Source organism: Hyla sarda, chromosome 13 (assembly GCF_029499605.1).
Source record: "Hyla sarda isolate aHylSar1 chromosome 13, aHylSar1.hap1, whole genome shotgun sequence".
Classification (NCBI taxonomy): domain Eukaryota; kingdom Metazoa; phylum Chordata; class Amphibia; order Anura; family Hylidae; genus Hyla; species Hyla sarda.
The window spans coordinates 9,657,902-9,670,270 of NC_079201.1; the positions used below are offsets into that span (position 1 = coordinate 9,657,902).

General features: G+C 45.9%; 2 protein-coding genes across 4 annotated transcripts in view; one reads left to right on the forward strand and one right to left on the reverse strand.

Annotated features, from left to right (window-relative positions):
* TMC6 (transmembrane channel like 6) overlaps positions 1-6,273 on the reverse strand; it is a 50,312-nt gene extending 44,039 nt beyond the window's left edge. Inside the window, exon 1 of the mRNA XM_056550149.1 lies at positions 5,831-6,273. Coding sequence (XP_056406124.1) covers positions 5,831-5,879 — 49 coding nt within the window. The 5' untranslated portion in view covers positions 5,880-6,273. The remainder of the gene's footprint in view (positions 1-5,830) is intronic.
* LOC130297565 (transmembrane channel-like protein 8) overlaps positions 1-12,369 on the forward strand; it is a 42,728-nt gene that overhangs the window by 9,428 nt on the left and 20,931 nt on the right. For 2 of the 3 annotated variants that reach the window (XM_056550161.1, XM_056550162.1), the window contains exons 2-4: positions 5,981-6,068; positions 7,983-8,125; positions 11,539-11,678. In XM_056550161.1, coding sequence (XP_056406136.1) covers positions 8,010-8,125; positions 11,539-11,678 — 256 coding nt within the window. In that variant the 5' untranslated portion in view covers positions 5,981-6,068; positions 7,983-8,009. Of the gene's footprint in view, positions 1-5,980; positions 6,069-7,982; positions 8,126-11,538; positions 11,679-12,369 lie in introns of those variants that run through there. The other variant, XM_056550163.1, reaches the window with a different exon arrangement.

Below are 12,369 nucleotides of genomic sequence, written 5' to 3' on the forward strand. Positions count from 1 at the left end.
TACAATAAATGAACACGTTCTACTTTAAATGGGTATTCTGGAAAAAAAACTTATATATATATATATATATATATATATATATATATATATATCTCAACTGGCTCCAGAAAGTTAAACAGATTTGTAAATTACTTCTATTAAAAAAATCTTAATCCTTCCAATAATTATCAGCTGCTGAAGTTGAGTTATTTTCTGTCTGACCACAGTGCTCTCTGCTGACATCTTTGCTTGTCTCGGGAACTGCACAGAGTAGAAGAGGTTTGCGATGGGGATTTGCTTCTACTCTGGGCGGTTCCCGAGACAGATGTCATCAGAGATCACTTAGAGAGAAAGAACAACTCAACTTCAGCAGCTCATAAGTACTGAAAGGATTAAGATTTTTTAATAGAAGTAATTTACAAATCTGTTTAACTTTCTGGCCAGTTGATATATATATAAAAAGTATTTTCCTGGATAACCCCTTTAAGTGAATTAACAATTTATGTAGAAGTATTCTATACATAAAATGCTGATCAGAGGAAGACATAATACTTTATGCTGGGTCTGCACTTCTGCAAAAACGTCCATCTAAATACCACATTAACCTCAGGGTGTTGTTGTTGTTTTTTTTTTTTTAGGTAGTAAAAATGTTGCAGCCTTTCTTATGGCTGTCGGGCATGCTGGGAGTTTTGCAACAGCTGGAGGCACGCTGCTCGGGAAACAACGCTTTAGAGCAGTGGTCTCCGGTGGCCCTCCAGCGGTTGCAAAACTATGGTCATCCAGTGGTTGAAAAACTACACCTCTCAGCATGCCCGGACATTCTTTGGCTGTCTGGGAATGCTGGGAGTTGTAGTTTTGCAACAGCTGGAGGCACCTTGGTTGGGGAACAATGCTTTGGAGCAATGGTCTCCAAGCTGTGGCCCTCCAGCGGTTGCAACCTTACAACTCTCAGCATGCAATGGCTGTATTGCATGCTGGGAGTTGTAGTTTTTCAACAGCTGGAGGCACCCTGCTTGGGAAACAACGCTTTAGAGCAGTTGCAAAACTACAATTCTCGGCATGTTGAGAGTTGTAGTTTTGCAACAGCTGGAAGCACACTGGTTGGGAATAAAAGCTTTAGAGCAGTGATCTCCAAACAGTGCACCTCCAGCTGTTGCAAGACTACAACTCCCAGCATGCCCGGACAGCCGTTGGCTGTCCGGGCATGCTGAGAGTTGGAGTTTTGCAACCGCTGGAGGGCCACAGTTCGGAGACCACTGCTCTAAAGCGTTGTTTCCAAAGCAGTGTGCCTCCAGCTGTTGAAAAACCACAACTCCCAGCATGTCCGGACAGCCGTCGGCTCTCTGGGCATGCTTGGAGTTGTAGTCTTGCCAAAGCTGGAAGCACACTGCTTGGGAAACTACACTTTGGAGCAGTGGTCTCCAACCAGTGAGCCTCCAGCTGTTGCAAAATTGCAACTCTCAGCAGGTCCGGACAGCCGTGGGCATGCTGGGAGTAGTAGTTTTGCAACAGCTGGAGGCACCCTAGTTGGGAAACGCTTCTAAGACAACACACTCATCCGGCAGCTGAGCCCCTGCTTGCTCACAACCTTCTGTATCTTGCCCAAACATGTCCCCTACTCCACACTACAGTGATATATGAGAAGGAGCGCTTCATGTTTTTTTTTTTTGCATAATTCCCTTGAGCTTTTTGGGTTCTTCGCCGTTTTCTGCGGAAATCCAAGTAGCACTACCATGCCACCCCGGCGGCGCCCTTCTGGCACCATATAAAGTAGTGTAGCCAACAGGCTTCATCCAGGAGTGACCAATGTGTTAGACAAATATGGCCCCTTGGTCTTGTTGTAGGTTATACATCATTTGGGATCCAAAAAAAATAATCTAAGACTATTTTTGGGCTATAGCTTTTCCCCAAAAAAACTTCCAAAAGACAGTTTAATTGAGGTTCAAAATGAGTCTTAATGGGGTATTTTTTTTTTTTTTTTTAAATCAACTGGAACGGAAAGTTAAACAGATTTTTAAATTACTTCTATTAAAAAATCTTAATCCTTCCAGTACTTATTAGCTGCTGAAGTTGAGTTGTGTGGTTCTTTCCAGTCTGACCACAGTGCTCTCTGCTGACACCTCTGGCCATTTTACGAACTGTCCAGAGTAGGAACAAATCCCCATAGCAAACCTCTCTTGCTCCGGACAGTTTCTAAAATGGACAGAGGTGTCAGCAGAGAGCACTGTGGTCAGACAGAAAGGAAATTCAAAAAGAAAAGAACTTCCTGTGCAGCATAGAGCAGCTGATAAGTACTGGAAGGATTAATATGTTTAAATAGAAGAAATTTACAAATCTGTTTAATTTTCTGGCACCAGTTGATTTAAGAAAAATAAATAAATAAATAAATATATATATATATATATGTATATATGTTTTCCATTTTTTGTAAGAAGATAGCCATAGCCTTAAAGCGGTACTCCGGTGAAATATAAGTGGAGAACGAATGTTTTTAAATCATCTAGCGCCAGAAAATTATACAGATTTGTAAATTACTTCTATTTAGAAATCTCAATCCTTCCAGTATTTATCAGCTGCTGTATTCTCCACAGGAAGTTGTGTAGTTCTTTCCAGTCTGCCCACAGTGCTCTCTGCTGACACCTCTGTCCCTGTCAGGAACTGTGCAGAACAGAAGAATGCCTTCGTTGCCATAGCAACCAATCCCAGCTCTGCTTTCATTTTTCATATTGCTCTGTTAAAATAAAAAACATTTAAGAAAAATTTTTTTAAAAAACTGCAATTTTGCAATTCTTGTGGGGGGTGCTGTGATTGGTCGCTATGGGCAACAAAGATTGGTCGCTATGCGCAACAAAGATTGGTTGCTATGGGCAACAAAGATTGGTCGCTATGGGCAACAAAGATTGGTCGCTATGGGCAACAAAGATTGGTCGCTATGGGCAACAAAGATTGGTCGCTATGGGCAACAAAGATTGGTCGCTATGGGCAACAAAGATTGGTCGCTATGGGCAACAAAGATTGGTCGCTATGGGCAACAAAGATTGGTCGCTATGGGCGACAAGGAGAATCTTACTCTAGGGAGCGGTTCACACAATACGGGGAATCTGTGCGGGATTTCCACGCAGATTCTGACGCCCATAGATTTCAATAGGATTTGCGCCGCTCAGGTCACGCGTTGCGCGTTCCGTGAAGGAACTTCCGACAGGGATTGAAGATTGAACGTGCACTTTGAAACCCCCCAAAGTTGTACACGAATCCTTTATTGTGACCCCCGGAAATAACTGGCAGCACCGGGACTGTTACGTGTTTTGTTGGGACTCATGTAGGCGACTTGAGGCCTATAATAGTTAATTCCAGCGGGAACAATGGCGGCATTATCCTGCTGGATTACTCAATAGACACAGGGCGGCTCTGTGACCCGGTACAGTCAGACGTCTGATGGTGAATCATTGTGGGTTCTTTGTCAGGATGGCATTTCAATGTTTTATTAGGCTATAGACCGGTGTTTCCCAGCCAGGGTGCCTCCAGCTGTTGCAAAATTACAACTCTCAGCATGCCCGGACAGCCAACGGCTGTCCGGGCATGCTGAGAGTTGTAGTTTTGCAACAGCTGGAGGCACCCTGGTTGGAAAACATTGCTCTAGATGATAAGTTGTAGGATATACTGTGTATAGAATTGTGTTCGTGATGCCAGGGCATGGTTTATCCTTAACCACCCGAAGGTATACCGCAGGATGCTGGGCTAGGCACCGGGGCAATGAAGACACTGACAATGGTAGCTTTACTTTTAGTTGTTACAGTCTATGCAGTACAGCCAGGGCCCAAGGAAGTGACCAGTGACACAGAGGCCTCGCAGGCTTGCTGGGCCTTGTGGTTGGACAGGAGAATTTAGTGCAGGCCATGCTGGGTAGACAGACGAGTTGACTTGACTGACTTGTGACTGACAGGACGGTGACTTTATCTTGACTTGTGGCTGCAGGACTTGACTTGAAGACTTCACTAACAGCGGTATACCTTCGGGGGGTTAAGGATTAACTATGCCCTGGCGTCACGAACACAAGCGTTTAATGCCATCTGCCCTGCACCTCACACCCCGCCATACCCCATGTATATCCACACATCTATAACACTATACATAGTATATCCTACAACTTCTGGACACACACACTAGGCACGACATCAACCAAGTAGCCAACAACTAGGTGGCATCTCTGTGAAAGCAAGAACCCAGGAAGGTGAGGACAGGGACGGGCACAGGTTGACTAGAAAAGGGGGCTTGAGCCCCTGCCCTTTTAAAGGGGTTATCCAGGAAAAAAAAACTTTTTTTTATATATCAACTGGCTCCAGAAAGTTAAACAGATTTGTAAATGACTTCTATGAAAAAAAAAATTTAAAAAAGTTTTTTTTAAAAATGAATCCTTCCAGTACTTATGAGCTGCTGAAGTTGAGTTGTTCTTTTCTGTCTAAGTGTTCTCTTAGCGAATCCCCATAGCAAACCTCTTCTACTCTGTGCAGTTCCCGAGACAAGCAGAGATGTCAGCAGAGAGCAGTGTTGCCAGACAGAAAAGAACAACTCAACTTCAGCAGCTGATAATTATTGGAAGGATTAAGATTTTTTTAATAGAAGTCATTTACAAATCTGTTTAACTTTCTTGAGCCAGTTGATATATAAAAAAAAAAAAAAAAGTTTTTTCCTGGAATACCCCTTTAAAGTTCCTCCTGGGCAGTCTGGCATCATTATGTGGGCATTTATATAAATAATTAGAAGAAGTGCCCTTTTTTTTTTTAGTTCAGCCCCTACACCCCAAAATGTCTGGTGAGGAACCTGATGGGCACACACACCTTCTCCGGACCCCCAGGAAGGCCATCCCAACCTGAAAGACCCTGGTGGACAAAACACATAAAAGAATAAATAACCAGACGGGCGCTGTATAGTACAACCTGGACATTTGGCCGGATCTATAAAAACTCCTAATGGTGACAGCAGCCAGAAGACCAGGAAACTAGAAGTGTGTGGTGGCCCAGTACAGGAGCTGCACCCGTGTACCCTGTCCTGTCAGGCGGACTCTATTGCGGTGTCCCGAGTCCTTCATTAACCTGTGTAATGTAAATGGTTATTTATACCTTGTGTTATCTACTATAATGTCTTTATACTGTTATGTGCCTTTAAATACTGTTGTAGCCAAGGAAGGTACCAGTGATCACATGACTTATAGGGTGACCTATGGGACCCCTCCAGAGTCTCCCCCATATAAACCCTGGGAGGAGCCAGTTCAGTCTCTTGAGTTCTGAGGTCAGTGAAGTCAAGTCCTGAGAGAGTGTCTGGTGTCCTGAGGAGGCCCAAGGCCGACCACGCAGCCACTTATCCAGTGCCCCATTGGTGAACGTCAAAACCTGGTGAGCTACATACGGGGTGAAGTCAGTCTAGTCAAGTCAGTCAAGATCAGTCTGTGCAAAGTCAGCGTGGCTCTGCAGCAAGCTGTCCAAGTCCACTATGAGTCCCAGAGAGCCCTGTGGTCTCCGAAGTCACTGGTCACCTCCTTGGGCCTAACTGAGCTGTCAACACTATTACTCCTGTCTGCCTCAGTAAAGCTGCTGTTGTTCCGTAACTTGGCGTCTGAGTCATTATTTTCCCGGTGTCTAGCCCAGGATCCAGTGGCATACCTTCGGGTTGTGGAGAGGTTAAACCATGCCCTGGCGTCACGAACACAAGGGTAATAACATCTGCCCTCATCACACCCTGACTACATGTGTGACCGTGAACATATTTACACCGTGTGACCATCCATTGGGTTCCATTGTGTACAGTCCTGGCAGATGACTTTGTACCCAGTATTTATAATACAGCCTCTTACCTTTGTGCCAGTGGGGGGTCTGGGGGTAGAACGCGGTGCCCTCCGTCATTTAGTTCCGCCAGCCTCTCTCTAATATAATATACATTTAGGATCGGCACAAGATGTATACAGCTGTGTTTCGCCCATTGTGGTTTCCTGTACACATATTAGGTTGCCTCGCCGCTTCCTGTCACATCTTCTGCTCATGATAAACAGCAAAGAAAACCGGAGGGCGAAGCTCTGAAGACGAAATAACAAGGTAAGAGCGGCGTATGGAGGTGAGATCCCCCAAAACGTAAGATAATGATTTACTAAAGTCTACGCAAGAGGGGAGTCCGCAACACAACGGCTTTCATGTCTACTTAAAGTGGGGACAAGGTGTCAGTAGATCCTCCCCGGTCTACCGTATGCAGAAGCCCAAACCACCAGAGGAAGACAGCGCATGAGCGAAGGATGGGTGCTCAGGGCTGGTGCAAGGATGTTTGCCCCTCTAGGCGAAAGCTAATTTTGCTGCCCCTAGACTCCACCCATTGGCTCCGCCCTTTAACATGCCCCACCTTACTACTGGGGTGACACACTGTAACAAACCTCCTCCTCATGTAATCTCCTTACTACTGGGGTGACACACTGTAACAAACCTCTTCATTTAATCTCCTTACTACTGGGGTGACACACTGTAACAAACCTCCTCCTCATGTAATCTCCTTACTACTGGGGTGACACACTGTAACAAACCTCCTCATTTAATCTCCTTACTACTGGGGTGACACACTGTAATAAACCTCCTCCTCATGTAATCTCCTTACTACTGGGGTGACACACTGTAACAAACCTCCTCCTCATGTAATCTCCTTACTACTGGGGTGACACACTGTAACAAACCTCCTCCTCATGTAATAACCTTACTACTGGGGTGACACACTGTAACAAACCTCCTCCTCATGTAATCTCCTTACTACTGGGGTGACACACTGTAACAAACCTCCTCCTCATGTAATCTCCTTACTACTGGGGTGACACACTGTAACAAACCTCCTCCTCATATAATCTCATTACTACTGGGGTGACACACTGTAACAAACCTCCTCCTCATGTAATCTTACTACTGGGGTGACACACTGTAACAAACCTCCTCCTCATATGATCTCCTTACTACTGTGGTGACACACTGTAACAAACCTCCTCCTCATGTAATCTCCTTATTACTGGGGTGATACACTGTAACAAACCTCCTCCCCATGTAATCTCCTTACTACTGGGGTGACACACTGTAACAAATCTCCTCCTCATGTAATCTCCTTACTACTGTGGTGACACACTGTAACAAACCTCCTCCTCATGTAATCTCCTTACTACTGCGGTGACACACTGTAACAAACCTCCTCCTCATGTAATCTCCTTACTACTGCGGTGACACACTGTAACAAACCTCCTCCTCATGTAATCTCCTTACTATTGGGGTGACACACTGTAACAAACCTCCTCCTCATGTAATCTCCTTACTACTGGGGTGACACACTGTAACAAACCTCCTCCTCATGTAATCTCCTTACTACTGGGGTGACACACTGTAACAAACCTTCTCCTCATGTAATCTCCTTACTATTGGGGTGACACACTGTAACAAACCTCCTCCTCATGTAATCTCCTTACTACTGGGGTGACACACTGTAACAAACCTCCTCCTCATGTAATCTCCTTACTACTGGGGTGACACACTGTAACAAACCTTCTCCTCATGTAATCTCCTTACTACTGGGGTGACACACTGTAACAAACCTCCTCCTCATGTAATCTCCTTACTACTGGGGTGACACACTGTAACAAACCTCCTCCTCATGTAATCTCCTTACTACTGGGGTGACAGGATGACAAGATTTGCCATTGCTGACTTACTGCAGGAGATCCGTCCTTCGTGCCTTCACCCTTAGGGCTCATTCACACATATAGATTTGAGTACGAACTCCAAAGGATAGGAGATGAGATGTCTGATCGAGGGGGGTCTTGGCTGCGGCACCCCAGACATCCGGTGCACGAAGCGAACTTTGCTCCGTGCTGGGGTGACTGGCGATGCGGGGCCCCATAACTGCACCCCCTAAAGTTATGCCCCTGACCGCGATGTGAACTGGATACAGTATTGTGGCTTCTTTGTTCTCTATATTTCTTCCTACAGTTTATCTTACAAGGGGATTGTTGGGAGATGAATGAAAAGAGCGCAGAGACATGGACTATTGGGGATAAAAGTCGGATGACAAGGGTGAGATGTGACGATCTCCGAGGTAATCCGGTGCCCATGGACGATAAGCGCAGATTAAGGTCAGTAATGATAAGGGTTCCTGTATGATCTACAGATGACGCATGGGGCAAATGTTCATCCAATGTGGACAGATTTTGGCAAGTCCAAGTATTCTAGTGAAATGGATCGGAACCGGACCCGGTATCAGATGAGAATCTGCCCCCTTGCTAATTAGGTATCAGGATCAGTGCATGCACGAGAGGAGAAAATCACTCTGACACAAAGTTCAGCAAATTATACTTCCTGTATTTACAACAGTTACAGGGTTTTTATAGACTGTCATGTGCAAAGCTAAACGTCATGAATAGCTGTCCTTGTGATTGGTTTCTTCCATCTGTAGGTGTTCCTCATCCAGCACATGGGTCTTATCATCTTGGGTGTAGTCTCTCTGGAGGCGCCATCTTATACACGTTAGTGTTCTTTCTGGAGTGTTTTAGATTTCACTTCTCTTTTTCTGGGAGCTGATTTACTAATGTGTCGCACGTGTCGGTTCATTTTCTGTTGCTTGTTTTTTTTGTGTCGCACGGGAAAATGTGTCGCACACACAGTGGTCCCTCAACATACGATGGTAATCCGTTCCAAATGGACCATCGTTTGTTGAAACCATCGTATGTTGAGGGATCCGTGTAATATAAAATATAGGAAGTTATACTCACCTGTCCCCGCCGCTCCGGACTGTCACAGCTCGTCACCGCTGCCTGGGATCGTCGCTCTTCATCGCCGTTATCATGTCGCTGCGCACACCGCTCCTATTGGATGACGGGACAGTGTGCGTGGCGACGTGATGATGAAGAAGGAAAGCGACCGCGATGCAGGGGATCCTGGAAAGGACGGTCCGGAGCGCCGGGGACAGGTGAGTTATCATCACTGGACCACACAGGGCACCTTAAACAGCTATCCAGGGGCAGCTGAAGCAGTCTGCTCTGCCGGATAGCCGTTTATGCGATGGCCCCGACATACAAATGCATCGTATGTTGATGCCACCTTCAACATGCGATGGACTCTGAGAGGCCATCATATGCTGAAATTATCGTATGTCGGGGCCATCGTAGGTCGGGGTTCACTGTAACCCTTTGGCCTAGGTGTAGGTATGCCCAGCAGGAGCAGAGCTAGGAGACACATGGCTCTGGAAGGACTTAGGACGGTTTTGGGTGCACCCCTTCTCCTGGGAGAGCAGTCTGGACTAGGACTCTTTCCTAAGCCTTCTATGCAAAACCATTGGCTAGGGAACAACATGTGACCAATGCATCATTCATCTGGCCTACTTTTTGGAACAAAACGTGTGTTAACCATGCAACTGACTCTTACCTTGAGATGAAACATGGGTAGGTATAAGGTGGTCTGTTTTGACATGGGCGGCACGATGGGAGGGGGAGCGAGCTAGTGAGTGCCCAATATAGAAAGCATATTCTAAATAGGCATTTTAGCTTATCCATTACAGTAGCACACTGCGGCTCGTGATGTCTTCTCTGCAACCCCCAACCATCAGTCCATGGACATGTCCACTGTTAGATAAAAGATTGGCTCTAGATGGCGAAACGGGTGAGTTTTGCTCTTGCAGATGGTATAACGGGTCCGTTTTGCTCTTACAGATGGTATAACGGGTGCGTTTTGCTCTTACAGATGGTATAACGGGTGCGTTTTGCTCTTGCAGATGGTATAACGGGTGCTTTTTGCTCTTCCAGATGGTATAACGGGTGCGTTTTGCTCTTACAGATGGTATAACGGGTGCGTTTTGCTCTTACAGATGGTATAACGGGTGCGTTTTGCTCTTACAGATGGTATAACGGGTGCGTTTTGCTCTTACAGATGGTATAACGGGTGCGTTTTGCTCTTGCAGATGGTATAACGGGTGCGTTTGCTCTTACAGATGGTATAACGGGTGCGTTTTGCTCTTACAGATGGTATAACGGGTGCGTTTTGCTCTTACAGATGGTATAACGGTGCGTTTTGCTCTTACAGATGGTATAACGGGTGCGTTTTGCTCTTGCAGATGGTATAACGGGTGCGTTTTGCTCTTACAGATGGTATAACGGGTGCGTTTGCTCTTACAGATGGTATAACGGGTGCGTTTTGCTCTTACAGATGGTATAACGGTGCGTTTTGCTTACAGATGGTATAACGGTGCGTTTTGCTCTTACAGATGGTATAACGGTGCGTTTTGCTCTTACAGATGGTATAACGGGTGCGTTTTGCTTACAGATGGTATAACGGTGCGTTTTGCTCTTACAGATGGTATAACGGGTGCGTTTTGCTCTTGCAGATGGTATTACAGGTGCGTTTTGCTCTTACAGATGGTATAACGGGTGCGTTTTGCTTACAGATGGTATAACGGGTGCGTTTTGCTCTTCCAGATGGTATAACGGGTGCTTTTTGCTCTTCCAGATGGTATAACGGGTGCGTTTTGCTCTTACAGATGGTATAACGGGTGCGTTTTGCTCTTACAGATGGTATAACGGGTGCGTTTTGCTCTTGCAGATGGTATAACGGGTGCGTTTTGCTCTTACAGATGGTATAACGGGTGCGTTTTTCTCTTACAGATGGTATAACGGGTGCGTTTTGCTCTTACAGATGGTATAACGGGTGCGTTTTGCTTACAGATGGTATAACGGGTCCGTTTTGCTCTTACAGATGGTATAACGGGTGCGTTTTGCTCTTACAGATGGTATAACGGGTGCATTTTGCTCTTGCAGATGGTATAACAGGTGCGTTTTGCTTACAGATGGTATAACTGGTGCGTTTTGCTCTTACAGATGGTATAACGGGTGCATTTTGCTCTTACAGATGGTATAACGGGTGCGTTTTGCTCTTACAGATGGTATAACGGGTGCGTTTTGCTCTTGCAGATGGTATAACGGGTGCGTTTTGCTCTTACAGATGGTATAACGGGTGCGTTTTGCTCTTACAGATGGTATAACGGGTGCGTTTTGCTCTTACAGATGGTATAACGGGTGCGTTTTGCTCTTACAGATGGTATAACGGTGCGTTTTGCTCTTACAGATGGTATAACGGGTGCGTTTTGCTCTTGCAGATGGTATAACGGGTGGTTTTGCTCTTACAGATGGTATAACGGGTGCGTTTTGCTCTTACAGATGGTATAACGGGTGCGTTTTGCTCTTACAGATGGTATAACGGGTGCGTTTTGCTCTTACAGATGGTATAACGGGTGCGTTTTGCTCTTCCAGATGGTATAACGGGTGCGTTTTGCTCTTGCAGATGGTATATCGGGTGCATTTTGCTCTTGCAGATGGTATAACGGGTGCATTTTGCTCTTGCAGATGGTATAACGGGTGCGTTTTGCTCTTACAGATGGTATAACGGGTGCGTTTTGCTCTTGCAGATGGTATAACGGGTGCATTTTGCTCTTGCAGATGGTATAACGGGTGCATTTTGCTCTTGCAGATGGTATAACGGGTGCATTTTGCTCTTGCAGGACGTTGAGGCAGTGTGATGGGTATAATGCCGGTTTCTGGGCTCAGAAGCGCCCCTCATGTGTGTGGCCAGCCTGGAACAAGGGGGAGCAGGTTCTCTCCACCTTCAAATTGTGGGAGAAATCACTTGTTGCTATCAGAGGTAAGAAAGTCAGGAGAAAAGGTAAGTATCAGGACTGCTAGAATTGTAGGACACAAGACACAGATGGTGCCGCTCTGCCAGGTGGCCCCAGGGGGGGGATCACATAGTGATGGTGGGCATGCGGGGCAAGAAGGTTAGCACTAGCTGCTCTCATATCCGGGGTAGTTGGTCTTCGGAGGATGAATCGGTGGCAGAACATTTACAAAGTTATTATAGTTTATGGAGGTCCCAATCAGTCCTTCTTTAATATCTTTCACTAGGCTACAAGGCCCAGGCTTAGGGCGGCACCTAGGTTTGCCACCCTGCCGGAATTTTTTTTATTAAAAATGCCGGCAATGCAATGGCCGGTATTTACCCAACCAATCCTCTAACTCCTGGAATGTTGTACCAGATGCACCATACCAGTGTTTCCCAACCAGAGCACCTCCAGCTGTTGCAAAACTACAACTCCCAGCATACCCGGACAGCCGTTGGCTGTCCGGGTATGCTGGGAGTTGTAGTTTTGCAACAGCTGGAGGCACCCCTGGTTGGGAAACACTGACCTATACTATACACTACTATATAGTCCAATATGCTGGAAGTTGTAGTTATGTAACAGCTGGAGGCACTCCTGGTTGGGAAACACTGACCTATACTATATACCACTATATAGTCCAACATGCTGGGAGTTGTAGTTTTGCAACAGCTGGAG